The 27,139-nt window shown below is 34.8% G+C and overlaps 1 protein-coding gene across 1 annotated transcript; it reads left to right on the top strand.

Annotated features, from left to right (window-relative positions):
* MS3_00001612 (uncharacterized protein) lies at nucleotides 1-26,216 on the top strand. Its single transcript, XM_051209082.1, has 10 exons — nucleotides 1-1,577; nucleotides 1,617-1,967; nucleotides 6,037-6,324; nucleotides 8,279-8,744; nucleotides 9,454-9,610; nucleotides 11,469-11,890; nucleotides 13,471-13,789; nucleotides 18,678-18,968; nucleotides 22,129-22,390; nucleotides 25,599-26,216. Exons 1-10 carry the CDS (start codon nucleotides 1,446-1,448, stop codon nucleotides 25,860-25,862), a joined length of 2,952 nt encoding a protein of 983 aa, XP_051074504.1. The 5' UTR covers nucleotides 1-1,445; the 3' UTR covers nucleotides 25,863-26,216.
* The last annotated feature ends 923 nt before the right edge of the window (nucleotides 26,217-27,139 follow it).

Here is a 27,139-nt window from a genome sequence, read left to right on the forward strand (position 1 = left end):
CCGTCCACAACCATTTGAACCATTTGAACCATTTGAACTAGAGCAAGTTTTCAATAGCTATCGGTACTATGGTGTTTGGCAGGTGATATTGGTGTTGTTTGGCCTAAGGGATTTACGGATTGCTGATTGCGAAATGAGTATAGTAAAGTCTGAAAAATTGTCACTGTCGAAGTCGAGGGTTAAATATTGTTCAGTGAAGTATATACATGCAGGTTTTCGGAAATGATAGATTATATTTTAGCTGAAAGTTTGGTGAGGTTTCAATACATTCAAGTCGGTCATCAGACAGTAATGATAAATGGTTGGCTTACTATAAACGGACTTAGGACTAGTGTATGTATTTAGTGTCGGTTCGTAGTAAAAGGCCTGTCTCAGTGAAAAAATCTAGTGAACGGTCGTAAAAAATTTTCAGAGTGATTTTGGGAAATTTCAATCACTTGGTAGGTTCGAATTACGGTCAGCAGTTATTGTTGTAAATCAGCGATTGTTTTTTAAGTATCCAGCTAGATATGCTCTAGATAACAACACTAAATGCATAAGATTAAAAAAACGAAACAACTCTACATCAATACCAGCATTTTTACGGTCACTAGAAAACACGTGTTTTGACAACGACAAGTTATGCATTAGATTGTCTTACTTATCTCTGAGGTAGATTTCTGTAAGAAGTAACCGTGAAGTAACTTGTTTATTATGATTGGTGTTTACGGCATATCAGACACCGACAAAATTGCTCAAGTTGTTTGTTCAGTCGTGAGCCTTATCAAACTTTTCGATTAGCAGGACTAATATTAGAGGTCCAGACATAAAAGGGTATCCAACAAATTGTTTGGCAGTTCTCACTATTTTATGGAATGTGTAATGCGCTAGCTCAGCTGTTTTTTTGTAGTCACTAAAAAAGAATCCTAACTTCATGTAACTGAGGTAGGTAAGCGATAGACGTCAGTGTGGAAACATTTAATTTACGTACCAGTCCCTAATTTATACCAGTAATTCCTAGTCTTTATTATTATTGACTGTAAATTCTAGCTGTCGAAACCGAATAACTTTCTCCTTTGTCTGGCTGCCATGGCTTTTCTAAAAATAGTTGCGTTTAGGAAGTAAATGTTTGTTTTCCCTCAAGAACTAAACAATCGACATGTAAATGGCAAGTACTGAGTCTTGGTCGAAGTTATGTTGAATAGATTTATCCAAAAGTCGCTTGAGTACGTTCTTTATCATACGTCTATTTTGTTTCATTTCTTTGGGTAATTTGTGGGTCATTAAGACTGAGCAACCACATTCTTGCATATATGGCTGTTATTTTCCATTTATTTGAAAGCCAATTGCATTAGCTAGTTGCTCAGACTAGCGGCGCAATAATTGAAAGCCAATTCAAAACCATCGTTTCAACTTACATCTTGAAGTATCTGTTATTACCTTCAACTATTCTTTTGCTTGAAGTTATGGTGAAAAGTAAAAAAGACTTTCAAAAGGTTCGAGTTAAAGTTGGACGGAAATTAAAATGCCGAAACGAGACAGTAATCAATTTGCAGAAGAAGAGAATAATCCTTCCTAAAGAACGTGAAATTTGCAAGGTGTGCACAGTTATTAATTATATATGATGAATAACCTAGATACAAGGGGATGAAACTAGTGTTCGAATCTTTGAAAGTTCTATTCATTCACTAAACATTGAGGATAGTGCTCTTCGTCAGTCCGCTTTACGGGCTCTCAATCGTCTCTTGGATCCACTGGCAAAAGGAATAACCACAATTCCATTTCTAGATAAAAACGTTTTATCTCTATCCAGCAACTTTATATCAAAAGTAGTCGATGAACATCAGAAACTGTTGGGTTCTACTGTAAATACAGGGTGTGATATTCAAATAGGAAACTTAATATTCGTACTTGGGCGATTTTGTAGACGAGTTGATGACCCTCGCTTCTGCGATGAGATTTGTCAGCTGTTCGTTAAGATTGTACAAGTAAGTTTATGAGTTTTTATAATGTTCGTATACTCACTCTACGTGGTTATACAAGGATTATGTGATTTTGGCTCACCAATTCATCATTTATATTTTTTTCTTGTAATATGTTAGGTTGGTTTTTTTGTTGTGACCATATTTTAGCTGACTTACTTCAGTAATCTAATAATAATGTTTGATTTGTGAAAAATATATGGGTCAGCTATTTGAATATTCATTTTGCTCAAATTTGATTAGTCTACTGTTTTTAGCAACAATCATTGTGTAACTAAGCTAAACCCCATGAAACTTTCTTTACATTCGAGCCAGAATACACTAATATTATTCACGAAGCGATTGAACTTATTCGTTTAACTGACTAGTTCTAAGCATAATTGTTATGCTTGTCCTAATAACTTATGATCTAACCTTTCGTTACCCTTCCTAGTGATTGATATTTCTGGGTAACCGATACAAAATTGTATCCCAAAATATGGTTTTGTTTGATCTGCTTGTCATGTCTGAGATGTTAGTCGATATCACTTGTTCGATTCTCAGATTAGAATTCTGATTAGAATTTCTCTACCCTTTTGTATTATTATTATTGTTATTATTTTAACACAGATATTGGTACAAGGAGGCACCAAATAGATATGTGCCACATAAATCATTCGATTTGTGTGAGGGCTGTGACACTGCCCGGGTGCCCGGACCGAAGCAGGTGGTTTTCTTAGGGGACCACACCCCGAGCCTTCGACCTTAAAGTCTGACCCACAAGGCAGTAGAGCATCGTGAGGAGATGCAGTCCCATGGTAGCCGGTGACCAGTCAGTCAGTCAGTCACTCAGTCACAACGTAGAACTTCGTACGTACGTACATCAGTTCGAGTTGCCACACCACCTTAGCACAGAGATGCAGTTGTCGATTCAAATCCCGTAGTGGTAGAGGTAGCAAGAGTATAAGCAGTAATCGGGAAGATTAGGGTTTGGAGATGTTATTTAAAGAGTATAATCCAGTGAAATAAATTTGGCAAGAGGAAAAAAGGGACATGAAGAATTCAGAAGATTAGAATTTGGGAGAACACAAAGAGTGGATGCACCTGCGCCAAATCGTTTGCAATGGCGCAGGTGCATCCACTCTTTGTGTTCTCCCAAATTCTAATCTTCTGAATTCTTCATGTCCCTTTTTTCCTCTTGCCAAATTTATTTCACTGGATTATACTCTTTAAATAACATCTCCAAGCCGGTGACCAACGATTGGTTCATACGCCATTTGTTCCTTCAGGATACTGGAGCCCATGTGCACCATTGGTTTGGAATCCGGTTAAAACGCCGGACATTCGCTTTTCGTCCTCTCATTTTCGTAAACAACACCCCCGCCACGAGAAGACAATGAGTAGGACTTGGCTGGCAGAGGCTGTATACGCGTGGCCGTGTAAGAGTATTTCAAGAGGGAGGGCGGGCCCACCCCTCTCTGCCATACCAGGGCACTTGGGGGCCTCTTTTGTATACCATTTTGGCTATCGCTAGCGTCCTAGGCTTCGACCAATTGTACGCCTGTATTGGCAAGAATAACCCTGAGTTTGTGTGGCAAATAGTGCATACTTCTGTTGGTTCGTTTATTCCTAGTCCTCGTTCCGAAAACAGAACACAGGAGTCAAACTTCTGTTCTATATTCCAACCATCCATTATATCTATCCTAAATACTCGTTAGTTTATATAAATTATCAAACTGCAACGCATCCCAAATATGAATTCATACTTTACATACAATCATGCCATAAGCGCAGGGGAGCAGAGCAAACAGTATATAATTAATTAACAATTATTAAGGAACAACAAATCGTATGAAAAGTTAGTAAGTTCACTGAGAGCTTACAGTAAGGAGAATGTATAAATACAGTAATACGACTGTTTACTAGTTATGCAACAAAAATATAGATAATGATGATAATTCGTAAATGGGTCTCAAGATTTACATTTTCTTCTATGTTCACTTCTTCGCAACGCTATTGTCTAAGCTGTGATTATTTTTAAGTTGCTCCATTTCACTGAGTCACTATGTACCGCCATAATACTGGGTTTCAGTTCATCAATAGGAATGGATTTCTTGCGTGTTTTATTTTGGGATGGAAAGTTGTTATTTTAAATGTTATCGACAGAAAAATACATCTCATCTAATTGCTAGTTTTTAGCCAAATCACTTACTGATATATCGAAATATGAAGGGATATTAGTCATAATTGGGTTCCGTGATAAGTTACCACTTCCAAATAAAAGTTTGGTGTGGTACGCCCCTCTTAATATTATTTGCAAATGGAACGAACTGAGTCAGGTATCCCATTACTTTTTCGTTTCTTTGTTCTGTAGCCTTTGGCGTTAGTTATCTCCTTCGTAGACGGAATCAATTCCGTTCAAGAATTTTCGTTACAATTTCGATTTGTATTCTGAACTGTTTAATATGTTAACGTCTTTCAAACACTGTATGTAAAATTGCATTGCAGGACAAGGAATACTGTAAAAACAATACACTATGTACCAATAATTAACATGTATTTGACTTTTAATAAGGCTTTCATGGTAATACAAGATGTATTCGGACTTGTTCAGTGGTTTTTTACATTTGACTTTAGTTGGTAGGCAGTTGTTAATTTGACCTTTCATATGACGTTTCCCAGTATTGTTTACGTTTAGTAAATTACCGAATTTCTCATGCAAATATTATAATTTACTCCTTCCATAATGGTAAGAGTTATGCTACTTACTCTTATGAGTCGTTTTTCATACAACCACCTCTCTCCATTGTTTCATTCAAACAGTGGGGTTAGGCAGGGTTGCCCAATCTCATCATTCCTCTTCAACTTTGCCATCGATGACATTCTGGAAACAGCTCTGATGAATGTAAGTAATGGTGGTGTAGATCTGTTGCCTGGAGAAAGACTTCTCGACCTTGAGTATGCGGACGATATTGTCTTACTGTGCGATAATGCCCAAGGCATGCAATCCGCACTTAATCAGTTGGCAATCAGTGTCCGTAGGTATGGTATGTGCTTTGCACCTTCGAAGTGCAAAGTACTTCTACAAGACTGGCAGGATTCCAATCCTGTACTCACCCTGGATGGTGAGCAGATAGACGTAGTCGAGAAGTTCGTGTATCTGGGTAGCTGCATAAGTGCTGGTGGGGGTGTGAGTGATGAGATCAATGCACGTATAGTGAAAGCCAGAGCGGCTTATGCCAATCTGGGCCATCTTTGGCGCCTTCGTGATGTTAGTCTGGCTGTAAAAGGTCGGATCTACAACGCGTCGAAGAGAGCAGTTTTGCTCTATGCTTGTGAAACCTGGCCTCTCCGAGTTGAGGACGTTAGACGACTTTCTGTGTTCGATCATCGCTGTCTCCGAAGGATTGCTGACATTCAGTGGCAACACCATGTCAGTCATGCAGAGGTTCGGCATCGTGTGTTCGGGCACAGAGATGATAATTCAATTGGTGTCACCATCTTGAAACACCGACTTCGGTGGCTTGGACATGTTCTACGAATGTCGTCCCAGAGAATTCCACGTCGTGCATTATTTGCCGACTCTGGGACTGGTTGAAAAAGCGGAGAGATGGTCAGTGCATGACATGGTGTCGTGGCATGAAAGAAAGCTGCAAAGGACTGGCTTGTGTCGGTCCTTCACGACTCCCTGGTTGGGGTCTGAGAGATGGTGCAACACAGTGGCTAGAGACGTTATCAGATATGGCTCAGAATAGAAGCCAGTGGCGATCCTGCTGTAACCTTCTTTTACTTTCTTCATAAAAAGTGGTTGTGTCTCCCTTACCTGAAAGATTTCTTCCGATTGTACCTTTGCGTTCCCTGATTACTAGCACATTACTTTACACCAATCTCTTCGTTATTGTTCTCTCTTTTTTTTGTGCTCCTTAGTTTTTTTTTTTCTTTGTATTCCTCTTCGAATATTCATTGTTCTGTGTGGCGCATATATATTGGCGCTCTCTTGTACCAATATTCATGTGTCCAAATAAATAAATAATAAATACTATTATTATTTATCAACCTTCATATATTGCTCCACTTTTCAATATATGTGTTTCAGATAGCATATACTCACCCAAAGATATCAGATATAATATTCGAATTGGATCAGGTTGCTCTTAATCTGTTACACAGAAGTGAACTAGTTTGGAAATTTCTCGGATGCCACCTCTCTGCTTATACATTTGGTCTACATTGTAGGTTAACAACGACTATGAGCATATTGTATCAACCATCCAACCGAACAAAATCAGTTTATTCAGGAGTTTTCGATTCACTTCAACAATCAATACGTTTTCGAGCTTATTCTAATCTTATGATTCAATGCTATAATAATTTAAGACAAAATGTATGTCCCTTTAAAATATTTTTTTTATTAATTGTGTAGAGAAATTGAAAAGCAATTCAGATCTTTGCTTTTTTACATGTTTAACAAAAGGAAACCCCTTACGATTCTAATCATTTAATTCCACTTCCAGTTGCTGAAAACTTACCGTATTAAAACATATATACGAATGAAGATTTTTTTTTCAATAAGTTCTCTTCAGGTTCTACAATTATATATCCAAATTAATCCAAAAATGACCAGGCTCAAGGCAGAGTACATCAATTTAAATTATAGCATGTGAAGTTAGGATCATCTGTAATATAAAATAAAATGAAATCTTTAGTGTCGGGATGACTAATATAAAGTGTTAACTTGAATAAGCTTATACGTTAAATGAAATTGTGAGATAAATGATCAGAATAAATATAGTTAACATAGGTTGAGAGAGATAATAATGTAACTACATATCATAAATCACGTAGTATATAGAACAATATGAATTGGCTACGAATTAGTAAACAGAAGTGAATGCTGAATAAATTTCTCAAAAATCGTTGGACCGGTTATTCGCATATATTATTTTAGATACCACAAGTAGAATTCTAGTATATCAATCGAGCAGTAATCACTTATCTACGTTACACACTTTCGACAGCCAGCTCCAGTTTTGGTATAGAACACAGGACGACAGTTACAAAATTCTATTTATGGAGTGCGTTCATCACATAAATAAAAAGATAAATTTACATTCAAATGGTATATCTAAATGGAATGAAATAATGTATGATAAGAATATTTCGTATCATTTCATTGTGTTACAGGAGATTATATTAACTTCTCGCCTTAAGATAGTGAAGTATAGATACAAACAGAAAGTCGAAAAGCATAAACACAAAATGTTACATAAATCTAGCCATATTCAAATATGAAAATGAAACTTACATGCACGGTCGTCCTTTTGAAATACTTCAGTAATTATGTACTTCCACCATTCGTTATATGATGTCGCACAAAACTCTGTTAGTCAATATTGCTATATAAAAAGGCTATTAACTGAGCGAATGTAGGACTTATTTATGAGTATTGGTATAGTGTTGGGGAATATCAATTACCTTGGGTTATTTCATATTCTGTTTAGGAAAAATACCCAAGAATTGAAAGTATTGACTGTGGTCTTCTTAGCCTTTTTTATTGTTACTGGTAAATCTCTGGTAATCTCAATCGGTGGTTGAAGACTTTGGATGGTATGGCTCGGAATTGTTCACAGTGATATTCACGATCTTGAACTCCAGTATTCCTCCAATATATACCTTTCCACAGCCTTTTCGGACCATACTCTCAGCCCTTAGTTTCTTTTATTATCATTTTTACATTATTTCGTTTTCTCTTGCATCCCATCTCGTACCACTTATGTTAACTTGATTCAACTCATAACTGTGCCCGGCTCTTTGTTGATGATATCTACCTGTCTCTCTGCAACCGTTTGTTCTTCTGGCCGCATATGATTTTATGTTACAGCTGAATATAGTAATAAACTATCATTCTTCGAACAACATGGAAAAGTGCCTTATGACGAATTTTAAAGTGATTGTATAGAAGAGAGGATTTCAAATTTTAGCTTTGCTTTTCTGCATGTTGAAGCTACAGTGAGGTTGGATCCATATAAGGGTTTTCGGTTGAAAGAAGTGGTATTTGCTTTTTGTATGAGGTACGTTTGCACATTTTTCTGAGATGCTTTGGAATGAAACCACGCCTTACATCCAATCGACTTGCTGGTTTTTTGTAGTAATGTTGACACTACTCATAAGTAGCTTAAAATATACGAAGGTTTTTAGAACCTGCTGGACAGCAAGTAAATATTTATCATTTCCCACCAAAAGGTTAGTAGTAAGATGAGGTGGAAGGCTAACATATATGCTCGTCTTCTATAAGACTTTAAAATGGGTTTCTCCATTTATCTTTCGACGTTTTTCAGCGCACTTTCAAAACTTTATCGAAGTATCGTGCATATTTGGTTCGAACTACCATGGTTTATTTGAAAGATAATCAATATACGATGTCTCTGAGTTATTCTCAAAGTCATCATCCTTGGTTGTACTCTTTACCGTATTTTTCAAACGAATATCTTCAACTGTATATACCTTTGAAAGGGTATTATCTCAAGGAATTGATTGATTTCCATCCTACATCGCGTACTTTTGATTCTGGTTTATTCAGTGTTGTCAAACAGTCTCTAATATTCCCTTCCTCAATTAAAAACATTGTCGTGAATAATAGAAATTATCAGCATAAACGGAGTGAGAAAAATCAAAGGAATTTTACAAGCAGAGAGATTTCCGACAGTTCTTCGATTGATTATACTCCAACCTGGTGTCAAGAGGACTACGATGACCAGATTATGATACATGGCTTGATTGATGAAGGCTTGATTCTATTGGATGGTTAGTTAGTATGAATTTTTCGACTTAAATTGTTGTTTCAGATTTTCGGGACATATTTAGTGAAGCTTGAATCATGTATAGATAAAAACTAAAAATTTTCTGACAGTACCCACTCACTAAAGATGCCTTTAGGCGGTGTATCAAGACTTTTATCTTACCTTCTGTTATGTCCAAGATAGAAGGTAGGTTTGAAGATTATCATAGACCATAGGAAAAACAAGATGAAAATAAGTTGTCTACAACATTTTATATGTCTATATAATGTTTTTAGTATATCATTATGTTTCTATATTCAGATCTGTTTCATTGTTGTTTGTTGGTCATCTTCACTATAAATGTTCCCTAGAAAAAAGTCAAAGCATTCTAGTTTTAGCCATTAAATACTATGTTCGAGCCCCGCTCTTATTTTTCGTTTGAGCAGGTGACCATTACCTTTAGCCATCACTTCAAGAGTGTGACTCATACCCAAGTACCTGGTGGTTAACTTAATTTGTCTTTCGTTAATTCAACCAGTATGCTGCTGGTTTAAACTGTGTTTCACGTTCTTACTTTTCCCCAGCCTTGTAGTATTTCTATCCCTCATGCAGTGTAACTGGAAATCGACAACACAAGACTAGATTTACTAAATAAGTTACACTGTTAAGAAACAAGTACTAATTTGTGATTTTTTAAGTGCACCATGTTTTGTTTAACTTTTTTTCTTGAATAGAACTTAATGAAAATCCTAATGAGGAAGTATTAAGCAGCCTGTACTATCTTCTTCGTGCTTTGCGTGTTGTCTTCGAAATAAAAGAAGTTAGTTTTTTCATTTCTCATTCTAGTGTGAAACGTGATTATTCCGGTTGGAGATTGGATGTAAATGAAATGTGAGTGTTAGTGTGTTACTGAGTTTCATCGTTTTAAAACTATTTGCCTGAGTCATTAAAAAATAATCACTTTTTCTTGTCTGATTTGCAATATTGTCCGATTAAAATTTTTATTAGAAATTAAATTTAACAGGAAATAAATTTAATAGCTATCTAATTTATTATGTATGTTTTGGTGTTACGGAACTGTTAATTCACTAATTCAACTTACTTTTCATGAATTTCACTCAAATGAACTACTATGTATGTTTTATTCAAACGTTTATTTATACGATAGATGATTTTGAAGTGGTGGAACGTTATAGTGTAAGTTAAAATTATCAAAGCAAAACATCAAATGTTGATCTAATGAAATGAGAAAATTTACAGGTATAATCCTTTGACTCAACACTTAATGTTTAACACAGTACGGAATTATCAACATGAAATTAAAGATCAAAGGTTTTTCCCTTTGTTATTTTTATCGGATTAATGTCGGTTTTCTAACCCAGTTCAACAAGAGAGTAATAATTAGTTCATTGAAACCCATTGAATCTCATAAGTGATCTCTGACCTCGAAGTATACAGTCTATACAAAACAAACTGGGTATTTTTATTCTTTTGATCATATATATAATATTCTAATCTCATTGAATATAGCAAAAAATATATTTATAATTAAATCAATTTATTTGAAACTACCAAGCCAAACCTTGGCATTGATACCTACAAACTCATTTTCATTCTTTTGTTGGAGAGATCCTATTTATTCCACTAAAAAGCCCAGAGGGGCCCTGTAAACACTGGGAAACAATTTTTCCAGTTAACGTTAAATATAAGCTTCTCAGAAACATGTAGAAAGTGAAGAGTCATGCGTCATATTTCTGATTGGATAATTACCTATCCTGCTATTATATTTTCTGTGGTTCCAGAAACTTTTAGAAACCCAAGGCCATTTAAAATACCATAAATACCATCGATTTAATATGCTTAAACTTACCTTCGAGTAAAGCATTCTTTTTGCACTTTGCACCTTCTCTCTCGTGTTTCCCTGTAGATTTAGCCTGGAGTTACTTGAAGTGTTTAGGGAAATTACTCAAGCGTTCAGTTAGAAAACTTATCATTTTATTCGACTTTACCTTCATATTCGTTCATTGTCGTGCTTGGTTTCTATGATTTATTTCATATTTGTATTAAGTTTCCTTTTTTGTCCATTAATTTGAGATGTACTGGCTTTATTTTACGTGTAGGTTTAGATAGTTCTTCAATCACTTTGTCTTCATCTTTATTATTATTATTATCTTGAAAACAGTTTTCGTCATAGATTGATATCAACTAAAAAATCATTGAAAATCAACAAGCGTAGAATCACGCTCCGATTGAATTCTTTTTTCAAATTTTAAGTATTATATATATATTGTCGTGATCTTTTTTTAAACGACGCAGTATACAAGTTAAAAGCCTTTACTTAGAGTTCCCACCGTTTCAATATCACGTTAATGAGAAGAAAATCACTGAGGTAGAAAAAACGGCATAAATTCAGAGAATAATTTTCACCTATTCATTCATTGTTCCTCTAAGCATCACTTCAATCCTACTCAGTTCAAATTTACAGTTGATATAAAAATAATCAGCAACTTTATAAACCTGTAGTCTCATTAGCTTAAAGCTTGTTTCATTCATTCTATTCATCTTTTTTTAAACTGAAATCTTCTTTGAATGCTTAATGTTTGCTTGTGTACATGACGTTTTCTTTCTCTCAATACTTCTCTAGAATATTCATTTGAAAATCTTGTTTCTTCTTGCTTGAAAAGAACTATTTTGTTTGAATTATTATTGGTTCTTTTTCGTGTTATTAATTCGAAAATTTTATTTTTAGTTCACCAGATTTATCCACATCATTGGAGCGTTTTTTGGCCAAATTTTATTCAATCTACCCATTACAATTATCTCCTGATTCTTCATTACTTATGTACATAAAGTGTAATAAACAAAAGTCACAAAAAATTAAAAATAATCAAATTGGAAATGCTGCATTTCTTTTAAACTCATCCAGTGGACAAAAATCAGTTAATTTAACTAGAAAACAATTTAAGCAAGAACGTAAACGTAGAAATAAACAATTGAAACGTCAGTTGAAAAATGCTATTATTTCTGGTGTTACTGATGATAATAACAATAATAATAATATTGACAACGTTGATGATCATAGTGATTCAATTGTTGTCGACTATGATCATTCAACTTCAGCAACTAATTCCAATGATTATTCTACAAATAATACGTTCAATTCTATCCGAAGTAGGTTATTTATAACTGTATAATAATTTTAAATAGTAAACTGACCTATCCTGTTGGACTAGTGTTTGTTAGCATTCACCAGTTAGATTTACTTAAAACCCTGAGATAACTTACATTTCTCTAAAAATTCAGAGTCAGATCACTCAGTTTTTCGATCAAAATTATTGTATCTAAAATATTTCAAAATTAAAAAGCCTCATTAACACATAAATCAAGTTTATTTCCTGGCTTTGAAACTACTACTCCTAACTGTAGGTATCATTACCAAGGTTTGATTTGATAATTCCGAATAAATTGAGCATTGGGTAAATTGTTATAAATATATCATTTATTTACTACTCCTAACTGTTCAAACTTTGTTAGTTGGAAACTGGTTTAAATATATTATCGACTAACTAGGAATATGGTGTCTGTATCAGTTGATCACAATTCTTTGTAGAAGATATTATAGGTTATGTCGATGGATGTTAACAAGTATCATGTAGAAACGAAGAACGTCCTAGGGAACTTCCTTTAATCATACAACATTATTCTGATGTAATATAATAGTAGGTTACTTCAGGATGTTTTATCTAATCAAGAGGCCAGGTAGACAGAAATTTAATTAGTTTGAAAATTGTTTTTATTAAAATTCAATGTATACCGAATCTAAAGTGTGTTTTCGATTAAAAGAATTTTCAAATTAACAAAGCTTTTAAAAATTGAATTGTTTTTTATATACTTGTAACTCGGTTTCCTTCTCTGTTAGCTATAAGTCTTAACAGGATTTCCACTAAAAAACACTTAGAAAATGTACTTAGTTATTGGACATTGTTACAAAATAAATCGTTTATATGATTTTGACAATTAGAAACTATTCACATCAAGTCTCATGACAATGATAGCTATATAACTCAACCGCCACCGCGTTCTTCAATTGTATGTCCAGATAAATTCAACTTAAGAGATTGGATAGTGTTATTTCTGGATGTGGAGATGGCCTTTTCATTCAGTTGGATTCGGTTCATGTCTCACTAGTAAGCAGTATTGACTGTATTTGAATGGGTGCAAAATCTTTGAACTAGTTGATGTAAACCTAAGGTGCAATTGAAAAAGTGTATAAATAGTATATTTTTTTGGTAAAATGTAATTTTCCTTACAGTATTTTTCTCTTGCATTTGGTCATTCGATGCCTTATCTCGGCTTTTTTCTGGTTGCACATGAGCTGGACCTCAAAGTTTGGCCATTTGATCATTAGTGAGTTATGATTGAACCTTACATTTGGGTAGCTAAATAGACAGAAGTAGCATAAAACTTAACACTGATGTCTATCAGTACGTCTGATTATGCGACTGAGTGGTTTGAAATATCCACAAACTGGAATAAAGTAAGTGGTTTCAGACTTGTTACTCAACTATTGACAATCTAGTGTTTGAACCATCTTATTTGTTTCCAGCGTACATTCGAATGTTTTCCTTTCTTGTGATAGCTCACTCAGAGCTATAATTTTAAAATTCTGTACACTTTGTATGTGTATCGAAGTCAAGAAGAGATCGACATATTTTCTTTCTACTTTGTACTCTTATTGCGTTTCTTTTTAGGAATTAATAATCCCTCTACAAAGGGTAACCTGAATAATCAAATATTGTTTTGGATTCAACTAATCAATCAATCAGCTTTTGAACTATTCACTTACATTGAATATTATTCATTTAGATGCTCAACAGCAAATCATCACTCTCCATTTCTATGGCCACCACCAGAGAATACTCAAGAGCGTTTAATCAAGTTTTGGTTTAACCAGTTATCATGTTTTGATCTATCTAACGCGACAACAGAGTTTTACCATGAAACCAGCTGTTGGTTACGTTCATTTGATTTGTATTTGCTGTCACCTTACCGTTTTAAATGGAATGTAGAGTAAGTTTCTGTTGTTGCTACTATCAATACTATTAGATGGAAAACTAATGTATTTTAAGAGTATATTATATGGTTAAATAATTAGTCAACTTATTTTGCCCATCATTAACTATTTTGTTGTATCATAGTTATCCGCCATCCAATTATATGAATCTAAGTGGTAATCATGAGATCTATCCTGTATTCTACAAATCTATCTTTCTGTGTTAAATTTCTTCGAAATAAGACGTATATTTTGAAATATTTTGATAAAATTAGTGTATGTTTAGATGACTTATTTCTACTGTATGACAATCCCAATCCAAGCTAACATTGATGTCTTTGAGTTAGTTTCCTTATCCCATAGAATATATGGTAGGTAATTTCACTATCTAGTTCATTTATCTCTGTTTTAGCGTAACGGTGACTAAATAATTGATACCTACATAACACCTTTGTAGTTAGTTTCCACTAACTTAGTGCTTAAGGCGTTCGACCTCCGACCGTTGCTGCTACCGTGACGTGGTGGTCGAGCTTGCCTATCGTAATGAACCAATCGAGCTATACTGGCTGGAACGATCGTTCCTCAAGATCCTACCATGCCAGATAAGTTGGTTGAAGAACGGTAAGACTAAAAGCAACAAACCCCAAGGTCTGAGGGCGAAGTCGTACTGCTGATTGTACAGAGGTGTGACGACAGTAAGGTGTTTCCTTCAGACAACCAGCATGACAGCGATGCTGCCTTCCCACAAAGAGGGGTGGGTTTAGAAGAGGTCGACCCCAAAGATGCACAACTCACCTTACCACACGGATTACCGTCTCCGGAGGTATGGTCTTAACAAGTACAAGACTAACACGAAAATTACTCACAGAAAGGTCGTGTGTGACCGACCTCAAGCAGTTGTCCTTTGGGCACTGCGGTCACATTCTCATGTCACAAAGACCACCTCTAACCAAATTTCATTTTCAGGTACCTCCAGAAGAACCCTTCCACGGTGTGGGCAACCGAAAAGTGATAACCGCCCTCATACCTTTAATAGCACTCAAGACCACTGTATTCATAATCAATCTCCCTCTTCAATCCCTATTATGCCTCCTACCTTGACATTCTTTTAACTTGTTCCTTAAGTGTCACCATGGCAAACGATTCTATTGTGCGAAACACTGTCCCAGGTCTACTGAGATCTCGCTCCAAACTACAAATTGGAGCCTTCGGCGTACGCACCTTGTGTCAAATCGGCCAACAGGCCTCCTTCGTTAAAACCCTATAGTCTCGTATTATTGATGTATGCTGTGTCTCCGGAATACACATACAGGATCCTAGTGTGGTCATCCACTTGACCTCACCTCGCCAAGGCGGGATGCCGACGAGATACACCCTCTGTGTATCTGGCGACCCAATGGCTACTTCTTGTAGACTGGCAGGTGTAGACAGCACTAAGTACGAGGGCAGAACAGGCACTATTAGGATGGATCCCTGTTAACAGTCGCCTATGTGCTGTTCGGCTAAACGGCTCCGTAAGAACTCGTAAGGACAGAGACGCATGTCGTTGCCTTTTCATCGTTTCTGCCTACACTCACACCGCCTGCAACCTGGATGAATTGAAAGATGACTTTTACAGAAAGCTTTCTGAACATGGCAACTGCCTGAACCAAACCGCGATGGACTCTAGACCATATTGTCATCAGTCATCGTTGGAGAAGCTCGACCGAAGTCTGTCGCTCATTCTGGAATACCTGTTTGGACTCCGATCATGCTCTAATACGAGCATGCATTTGTTTGCGCCTCGCTAAGAAGACCCATTAGGATTGAACTAAGTGACGAGAAAACCATTTGTAGATTCCTGAAACAACTGAGGTCACACTTAGTCAGTTCTGAAAACGAGGCTGACCTAGATGTTCCCTTGAAAGATATACAAACAACAGTGATTTAAACCAAAGGGTTCAGAAAAACCAATGGATTTCTACTATTTCACTGATGGATTCTCGTAGACTCATCTCATCAGGCTCTGAACATGTTGAAGAGCGTGAACAAATCAGATCTAGATTAAACCATAGGCTATGTAACGATCGTGAGCAGTATTGGGCAACGAAAGCAAACGAAATGGAAAAGGCAGCGGCTGTAGGTAACATAAGAAAGCTTTCTAGATCAATAAAAGAAACCAGAGTTAAGAAGTCAAGTGTAAGCGAGACGATCTCGGTAAAAGACGACAATCTTATCTGCTCGCAGTCCAGACGTTTAGCACGATGGTCGGAACACTTTAAGAAGCAGTTCAACTGGCCTTCAGCTACTCTACAACTACCCACCATTCCTAGACAACTTGAATGGAACATTGAACTAGGTCCCCCGACTCTAATTGAAGTTCAACAAGCTATAGCTAATCCGAAACGATTAAGAGCAGCTGGTCCGGATGGATTGGCTCCAGAGGTCTTTAAGTATGGTGGTCCAATTTTAGCGATTAAGTTGACTAGTATTTTAGCTAAAATCTGGGAGTTGAACGTAATCCCATCTGACTGGTCGCAATCACTGATTGTTCCAATATATAAGAAGAGGTCAGAATCGTCCTGTGATAACCATAGAGGGATTAGTTGGACTAATATAGCATCTAAAATACTAGCCTCAATAAATACTGGACGCCTAACAAAGACTCGAGAAATGCAAATACGAGAAAATCAGGCTGATTTCAGACCTGGTCGTGGCTGCATTGACCACATAGCCACTATTCGGCAGGTTCTAGAACACAGGCATACTTATCGGTATCCGACAATGACAATTTTGCTTGACTTCAGAGTAGTATTTGACTCTGTAGACCGAGAGGTTCTGTGTCAGTGTCTGTCATTGAAAAGCGTACCTCAGAATTACATAAACCTTGTGAACGTTCTTCACTTGAGCATTTCTAGTTGTTGAGTCAGAACTTATGGAAAGTTGTCATCTGAATTTGCAACTTCAAGTGATGTCCGACAAGGCTGTACTTTACCTTTCTGTTTAAGTCCATCATAGACCTACTGCTGGAAATAAAGTTTTCACCGACTGAGTTTTCAGGGTTTGATCTCCTACCATGAGGTCCACTTATCGACTTAGAATACGCAGATGATATAGACCTGTTTGGTGAAGACGCTGATGAAATGCAGAGTGCTTTGGTGGCACTGAGCAACAGTAGATGAATGCACACATTTTCTGTCAACCTTGTCTTTTGGTCTTTTGTTCGCTTCATCTGGCTAACAGTTTCTTGCAAACACCTCTGTGTAATTACTTAGGATTCATTTGATCTAAAGATAATATATATCACAAAGTCAAGCCATACTGAAAATCACTAAAATCGAGGGAGCACACATCATAATTTAGAAGCCAAAAGTGCACACTTATGATCCCACACAAGACGTTGTGACCGTATGTTTTTCACCATGTCAGTTCGTGTATAAAGCTATTCATATTAGGAAAACTCTACAAACCACCTATTATGTGGTGACATGTGACTAAATTCTAAGCTCTCATATTGAGAGTGAGATATTTGTCACTAATGGGATGGGATGATTGTCATACTGTTTCGGAATCTGACTGAAGATGGGACTGTAGATGATTGGGTTCATACCCAACTGTCCAAATTCTCATACCAGCTATGAAACGTAAAAGGTTCTGGATCCGATCTCGTATGAGGTTGTAAGTACACACTGCTATTAATGATTCTTCAACTAAACCCAAATAACTGTTCAGTGCCCGTGTTTTTTTTAAATTTAAATTTTCTGAAATTATTATCCCTACTTCATAGCTAAAATTACATTTAATCTAGTTATAAGTTGGTAAAACACTGGAAATTAGTTTATGAAGTTTTACAGACATACAGACCATAAAGTCAACACGTAGGAATATGTATCGTAAAAAAGCTGTTGAATTCCATTGCTTAAAATATGCAAGTTTTCAAACTAAGGAAAAATAGGCAGTGATTATACCCTAACACCATTGTTAGCACATTCCTGACAAAATTTTTATTAATTCTTATTGTAAATTTATCGAGTCATATTTATATTTACTGTGTTATTGAATTAATACAGTTCAACAATTACGTATAAGATTGTGTACTAGTCTTTGAGATACAGTTATTATATGAGTGACTGATTGTTCTACCTGACGAAGCAAAAGCTTCGCGAATGAGTGTTGTTGTATGTTGAGACATATGGCTAGACAGATCGAGTATATTTCCATTTAAATAGTTTGAATGTACATAACCTTAACTTGTCATTGAATTTTTAGATAATTAAGCCAAAAACGTTCTGGTTTTAGTCTATGCATTGCATAATTTTAATTAGTGTATTAAATGATCCTCAACCCTATTTTTTCTCAAAATAACAATCCATTTATAAATTTTTAATTCTCGCATCACCTCGTTTTTAATGTATATGTGTGTGTCCATACGGTTGGTGAACACGGAGATTACACCTAGGGAAGTTGGAAAACCCTGGTTCCAAACCAATGGTGCACATGGAATCCAGAACCCTAAAGGAACAAATGACATGACCAATTATTGGTCACCGGCTGCCATGGGACTGCATCTCCTTACGTTGCTCAACTACCTTGTGGACCAGACCTTTAGGTCGAAGGCTCCGGGTGTGGCCCATTAAGAAAACCACCTGCTTCGGTTTGGGCACCCGGGCAGTGTCACAGCCCTCACATAAATGAAATGAGAATTGTGTGGCGCATGTGTATCTGGTACCCCCTTGTACCAATATTTATGTGTTCAAATAAACAAACCATAAATAATTATGTGCGTGTCCATACACATAGATTCAAATTCATATTTGCTTGAGGGTCATATATTTTCCTATTTAGTACTATTTGTCATCTCTTGTCATGAATACAATCTAAGTTTTATTTTTCGCCTTCTCTGTTTATTTGAATATATAATGTTAGTATATCAACGCGATTGTTTGTTTCACCAGTGATAGTTTTCTTGGGGCAACTTTTCCATCTATTCGCTATTAATAATTCTGTTAATGGTGATAAATCCCTTAGTAAAAGAGAACATTATTTAACTGGTCGTTGTGCTGGTCTATTAACTACTGTCTTAACAAGAGAATTACTTCGTCTTAATGAACAAAAACCTGAATCAGAGAAAAATTTAAATGATGATGATGATGTGTCGGTTGGTATGGATGTTGAATTCAATTCTCATGGAGTGGAATACAATGAAATGTGGTTATGGTAAATAATCATCTGTTTTGGCTATTTTAATTTTATTTTTCATTGTTTGTTGTTTATTCATTCAATATATTTCACTGATGTGTTCTAATGTTTGGTGTTTTGAGGTATTTATTGAGAAGTTTCGTACTTAGGTCTGTGCCAGTTGGCACTCTCTAACAAGATGTACCTACAATCTTAGAGGAATGGATGCTTCCTCTCTTAGTTTAAGGGAAGACAGAGAGTGTGTACACCGATGCCATTGTGATCGATTCTGAGCCATGTCACCAAGAGTCTCCAATCGTAACCAATGGACACCATTAGACTTAACATGATAATTATTGGTATATTTTTCCGAATATCCTAACAAATACAAATATAGTTATCACTGAATGCTGATAAAACGAAACAAGACGTTCCAGTCAAGAAAATTTTCTTCTAAAATGGTAGTACGAAGCTATCCATGATTACAGTACGAAGACAACTTTGTATTATGTCAGTTTGTAGGTAAAAATCACGTCATCTTGAAATTTTCCAGGAAACCACATAACGGTGTAATGATGATATTGTAAAATGTGAGATACCATTTGAGAAAACGGTTTTATCAATTTTTTAAGCTAATCAGTTATAAGTCTAGATTTTATGTAATTAATAGTTAATCTTCGCCACAAGCTACATTTAGCTGGAAAAAAATATAAAAATATCACTGGTTATCATCTGCCACCAGTTTCTTCTATGTTCAGATATCCTCAAGATTCCGTGTCCACAACACACAGAGGTTTGGTTACAATGAACTAGTGTTTTACAGCCACTAAATTTTCTGGATCACCCCAACAGAAACAAAACAGTCTATATTTTAAGATCCTCATATGATATACTGTCAGTGACTTCTAGCACAATCATATGATCTACCGTACTTGTTCGTATCATTAATTGTGAACTTTTATCTTCTACACTTGCATATGTGTGACTGCTTATGTGTCTATTCCACTGTTATATTCTGTTAAATTTCTGAACTGTATAAACTCACTCAATTCATCTAACGATTGATTGATACATCAATACACACGATTCACGACACTGTATAATTTACAATTTCTACAACGTCTGTACTTACGCTTGGTCTTCTAGATTTAAGTTGTCGAATTACATTTATCCCAAAGTACTTAGTATCCAGACTTTTGACATCGTGTTGTCAAATTTTTTCGATGATATACAACTGGATTAGTTTGAGAAGTGTAGAAAATTAACATGGTTCTATAGTGTCCTGGGTCAGATTCTACTATTTAAGGCTCACCAATTCACTTGTGACTTTTCTAACTCCTTTTCTTTTTATGGCGATATATGTGTGAATAAAATCCGTAATTGAAGATGACAAAAAAAAACAATTAACAGAATGATAGAAAAAGATCTCAAATTATAGTGATGACAAGCATTGAAGCAACGAATTAGCTCTGTAGGTAACAAACATTAGCTCTATATTATTTGAGAAAGTTTATATCACAAGCAGAACCACCTTAAATAGATGACTTGTAAAAATACTATAGATGATGAGTAGGTTATCTTTATCTTTCAGTTAACACAGAAATCAACTTTATACTATCGATTTACAATTTATAATTTCGGTCTATTCATTGAGTTTATTTATCTGAACAGTTTAGTTTAACCCTTACACAATAGTTATGGTTGATAATTTTCATTTTCACTCGTTTAAAAGTTTATGATTTGATTTCGTAAATTATATTGAATAAAGAATTTAATATACCGTGTTATCAGAGCTAATTGAGCTATCGCTTCCTAATGAGAGTAAGAGTATAATTTTTCAGCTTGATCATTAATGTTTGTTTTTAGTCACCTGTTATAACTTGTAACCGCCGACTAGAGAGCAGTAAATTATCGATCGAACCAGTGATGCATATAACACGTGCGAGCAGCCTAGAGTCCTGATTAGTCTCGCTTCCTATCTAGCCCAGCCAGTTAAGTCCAGAACACCAGTATCAGCCTCTGCAGTATGAATCGTTTATTTCAAACATACGGGGTTTATATACCAATCAAACCGACCACAACGTACCATAAAATAGAAAATAACATTTGTACAATATTTAGCCAAAAGTGGCTGTGAATAAGGGAGATAGTAATTAATAGACAGGCCATAACTCAAGAATGGTAAATCGTATAATAATAGTTCATAGGTCAAAATAAAGCTCATAATAAGAGGGACATGAATATGAATAGTTTAGTTACATGACAATTATACGATAAAAATATACTCATAGCATTGGTCCATAAATGGATCCCAAGAATTACCATTCATTATTCTTTTCGGGATATAACATCACCTCATTTGGTTTATTCACGGTAGCATTAATCTGAACCTATACATGAATAATGTGTTGCGTAGATGTATGATCTCGGCTGATATTAAAGTGAATATAGGTTCTTTTCCTTACTCCTAACGATAATATAAGAGTAGATTGGAAGAAACCCAGAGGCAACCAAGTCAAGATAGCATTAGCTTACAAAATTATTGACTGATGATCTGAGTCGTGTTAGTAAATCCAGACTACCTGACTTGGGCCGGCACAATTATCGAAATTAACAGGTAGACATCGGGTGAAGTGAGTAAGAATCAGTCCGAATGACATCGTTGCATTCATTATTTACACTCTATATCTTGAGTTCCAATATATAGCGTCATATGTTATACTTTTCAATTTCTACTTCTCAAACCATATTCGCTACATCTAGTCTTTTGCATTATCAGTTCCCCTACAATCATTTAGATTCCTTTTTTATTCGTCTCGTTAATTTCATCTCCTTGTACTGATACAGTGTAGATACTTGAGCTAACACAGTTTTGTTTCGTTCTTTCCACGGATTATGACTGATTGACTATGAATTAATGCAATAAAATATTTTCATCTTTCTAAATTATTTAAACATTCAGATCGTTTCAGTAGTTCTTTCCTAAAGTTTTCATTGTCAATGATAAACAGAGAGACACAATTTAATGAAGGCAATGATCTACTGTTCATGTGTATTATTAGTAAATTATCTGGAATTTTTCAAAAAAATCTCTATAATGAATTATTTCTTTAATTAAGTATTCCAATGTTATAGATTAATTTATCTTTACGGAACATTGAACTAAAGTATTTTTATTTTCATTTTTTTTTAAAAAAAGGAACAAATTACATAATAATCTGTCAGATGAAAGAATTAAATCTCTGCATGGATCAATATTTCCCACTTTCATAAATTATTTAGTTCAATTTTCATTGAATCAATCTCCACGTATTTGTTATGCTCCCCCATTAACTGAAGAAACAGTAAATATTATACGAAATCAATATCCTAGTTGTAATATTTCCATTGGTAATCTTAAACAAATACAAATTGTAGATAGTACTTGGACAGCTTGTCTTCTTCAACTCTATCATGTCAAAGTAAGATAATTTTAATTTATTATTGTTATTATTATTAATAAAGGCATTTAAAATTCAAAAATGTAAAATATTTGAGCGAGCAGTTGTTTTCAATAACTTCATCATCAGGCTCTACAGTTATAAGTCCATAATTATGATATTTTATAAAGGCCAAAAATAAGGCATGTATTAATGAATTTGACAATGTTATGTGTTAAAATTGGTGAACGTTTGCATCTCCTACGACATATATATACTTCAAAATTGTATTATTTGCAAATTAGAAAAGTCATTCAATAAAGGTCAGAATGATTTGGAGTAAAGTGTCCAGCCACAATAAGTAGAATAGTATTATAGCAAAAATGAAAATTATCAGAATGGGTTTTGTGGAGAGTTTTAGAAATTTCACAGGTTGAAATCATGAGTCGATTGAAGCTAGACCACCACATATGTAATCGATAGCTTCAGTCAGAGGGATGTTAGTGAACAAAGATGTTATGTTTAGTGATACCATGGTTCTGCCATTTATATTCATATTTTTAATTGTATCCACAGATTCAAAGACGTCTTTAACACTATGCTTAACCAGTTCTTGGTGCAATATTTCTAAATAGAGATACCGATCCCAGTAAGTAAAATGAAAGAACTTCTGTTGGAATGCACTATGAATATCAACTTTAAGTTTAACAGTGAATTTTTCAGACAAGTAGATGGGGTAGCAATGGGATCACCTCTAGGCCCGATCCTTGCTAATATTTTTCTGGCCAAACCAGAAAATGGACCGTTTAAAGACATCCTAAGTAAGCTTGATTATTACTGTCGATACATAGATGACACACTAATCGTATGTGACGAAAATATCAACAAACAGGAGATGTTGAACTCTTTCAATAATGTCCACCCAGCCATTAAATTCACCAGCGAGAAAGAGAAAGACAACAGTATAGCTTTTCTGGATGTCCTACTTTCTAGAAGGGATAAACGGTTCCATAAAGCGAAATATATTTAGAAAGAGTACATGGACGGGTCAGTATACCCATCTCCAAAGCTTCACACCTCTTCAGTATAAAATAAATTTGGTTCAATGTCTCAACCACAGAATCAAGTTACTATGTTCTGAAGGCAGTGTGGATGGCAAAATAGATATACTAAAGAACACATTACGAAATAATGGCTATCCAGAATCCCGCGTGGTGCGGGACCGTGGATGCGCACTGGTGAGGAGTCCCATACTAGGACGAAACGGTCGTCCAGTGATTCCAGGTTTTCCATGGTGGTCTAGCTTCAATCGACTCATGATTTCAACCTGTGAAATTTCTAAAACTCTCCACAAAACCCATTCTGATAATTTTCATTTTTGCTATAATACTATTCTACTTATTGTGGCTGGACACTTTACTCCAAATCATTCTGACCTTTATTGAATGACTTTTCTAATTTGCAAATAATACAATTTTGAAGTATATATATGTCGTAGGAGATGCAAACGTTCACCAATTTTAACACATAACATTGTCAAATTCATTAATACATGCCTTATTTTTGGCCTTTATAAAATATCATAATTATGGACTTATAACTGTAGAGCCTGATGATGAAGTTATTGAAAACAATTGTTCTCTCAAATATTCTTCATTTTTGAATATTCCATGGGGAATTTTAAAGTTCGTTTAAAATTGTTTTGCTTCATATATTGAGTTTCTTTTTATTTGGTTTGTCCCATTACTCAAACATTTACCCTTACTTTTACTCAATAACATCCCTTCTATAGCTAGACAAGGAAGTTAATCATAAAAAGACCTAAACTGTAGTAAATACTCATCGGTTGAAGCTTTTATATTTCACATCAGGGTGAGGTGTGGAAATTTACAGGTTATAAATCAAAGGATTCGAAATAATCGTACATATCACGCTGTGAGAAGCCAAACATTAAATTGATGGATTCTAATTGTAGGTCAATACTAAAATCCAAGGTCTAAAGTGAAAGTGAAAAGTCAATACGTATTCATCAATTAACCTGTTTTAGACTCATACCACCCAATCCCTTTAAACCATGTATTAGCGCATAAGCGTCAACATAAATACTATTCTGGAATCTACAAAGATATTTCTAGTTAGTCCTAATCATAAAAGTGTAATGAAAAGTTAACTTTATTTCAATGTTTTCTTGCAGGAACACAACACATACATGTTAATATTCATATCGATATATTTCGATGTTATCATTATTACGTTGAAAGTACTGGTATAAATCAAAGTATTGTTTACCTTCAAAATCTTTATTATTTCAAATTTTATTAGAAAGAAACTTTAACTTATTAGAAATTGGTTTTACTCACTTTTTCATAATACATTGAATTTGAAACATATAAATTTTAAATGACCAAAAATAGTGATTATACGCGTGTAGACTATCTGGTTGGGATCCGCGAGATGATAGCAACCGATGGTTACAGACCTTGAATGACATGGCTCAAAATCGTTTGCAATCGCGCAGGTGCATTCAATCTTTGTGTTCTCCCAAATTATAATCTTCTGAATTCTTCATATCCTTTTTTTTCTCTTTCCAAACTTATTTCACTGGATTATACTCCTTGAATAACATCTTCAAACCCTAATCTTTCCGATTACTGCTTATACTCCTACTACCTCTACCACTACGGGATTCGAATCGACAATTGTATCTGTGTGCTAATGTGGTATGGCAACTCGAACTGATGTACGTACGTACGAAGTTCTACGTTGTTACTAACTGACTGATTATACGCGACTAGGTATCAAGTCAAAATTTCTTTTTAATAATCTATAGTTAAAATAAAAAGAATTTAGCAAAGAAAATTTTCTTCGCTCAATTTTCTTTATTTTCATTCAATGACGTAATGGATTATTTTAACAATAGGAGGTAGTCAAAAAAAGAAAACCTTTGTTTTAGGGATTATTATTATTATGTCGAAATTATGTGGTATATTTAGGTTGATTGATTATTATCGAGATTTTTATTGTTGATATGAACTGGAAAGAGAATTAAGTCATCTCAAAATACATGTATTCTAATTGTAGTGATAGTATAATAGTGTGAAGCTATCTGCTCTCACAAGTTTATCTCGGATAAATATCAAACAATTGAAATTAATAGTTCATTTAGCTATGCATGATTATTTTAATTTGTGTGAATTCGAAATATCCGAAAAATTCATTTTCTTTAACCTTGTATACATAAATGTTTTAGTATTCACTTGCTGTAAAATATGTTCGTGAGAATAAAGAATTATGTACAAAATTACATCTCACTGAAACATACTTGGATAATTTCACTATGTTGAGTGTTTTAAATGAAAAACTAAACGTTCAATATGATACACAACTTTTGAAAGATCAAACTGGTTGGCTTGTTCCTGGATTTCTACCAAGAATCACAGATGGTCGGTATACATGCCCAGTTTTTTGGCGTCCATTAAAAGATAATCGGAACAAAATATTGCCTTTATTGTGATGTACATAAACTATATTTGATGATCTTTGTTTTATATTCATTCTTGTATATATAAGATCATCCATTCTCGAAGTTTGTGTTTTTAAGAATGTCTTCTGTAAAGAATACCAGACATGCCTTTTTATCTACGGTAGGAAACCAGTCATACAACTGTTGAGTATATAGTCACATTTTATCCAGTCGCTTGTCGAATTTACAGCCACAAGTTCAAAATTATTTTTATCTTCCGCACATTCACTACGATTTCTATCTAACCTTGTATGTAAATTTTTAAATGATCATTAAGCCATAGATTCGTATCATTCTTATTAGATTTAGATCATATATGCATCAGAGAAAATGCACTGTATGTATGCACTTGTCATTGCGTTATTGGAGAATCGAATGCAAATCATCTCGTGATCTAGTTAAATTATGAAACATTTAATTACTACTTATTTAATACTATTATTATGAGAACAATTTTCTGAATTAGATATTGGTCAATTAAGATGATGTTTTGATGAGTGATAAGTAGTGAATACAATAAGTTTATCATATTATGGTACACAAATGATGATGATCCTTCATTGAAAATATCTTAAAAGTATATACGGTTTATTGTTTCTATGCAAAAACGTTCATTGTTGTATTGACACATTCTCACACTCTTAATTTAAAATCACGGTTCTTCGCTCCTCTAAATCTCATTCAACCTAGTCACTAATTTATTCCCTAAAATGTTTATCTAGTGAGTGATCTCAGTTGTGAGTTATTAGTAGCTACAGAAATATTAGCCCTAGTATAAAAGTATAAGTATATACAGGGTGTTGGTGATTCATTCCACCGCTCTCCAGAGGACGAAACGCTTATAACTATTCTATCAAATATCCTATTGAAGCAGTGCTTGCCTATATTGTAATCAGCGAGCAACTGGTGTTGATATTAGATTGTGTGTGATATTTCAATGAGATGAACTAGTCTACTTGTATACTTTCATTAACTAATACGGTCGAGATGTAGGAGGTCTGTGCAACTAAAGCCTACCTTTGTGTGCTCTAATGGTTAGCGAATGAATATATAAGGAATAGGTTAACAGTAAAAACCTGATCAGTATAACTATCCTTTTTTTCTGTAGATACTACTAAGGTCAACAGTTTAAATCAGTTTGTGATGAATGTAATTTCTGTGTTAATGAATACCTTGGTTGGTGGAAGTAGTAATCCTCTGACAAGTCCAGAATATCTACTGACCCACCCTGCCATAAAAAAAGGAAGAGGAACTAGTAATTAGTTCAT

The sequence above is a fragment of the Schistosoma haematobium genome, chromosome 1 (assembly GCF_000699445.3).
Source record: "Schistosoma haematobium chromosome 1, whole genome shotgun sequence".
Classification (NCBI taxonomy): Eukaryota; Metazoa; Platyhelminthes; class Trematoda; order Strigeidida; family Schistosomatidae; genus Schistosoma; species Schistosoma haematobium.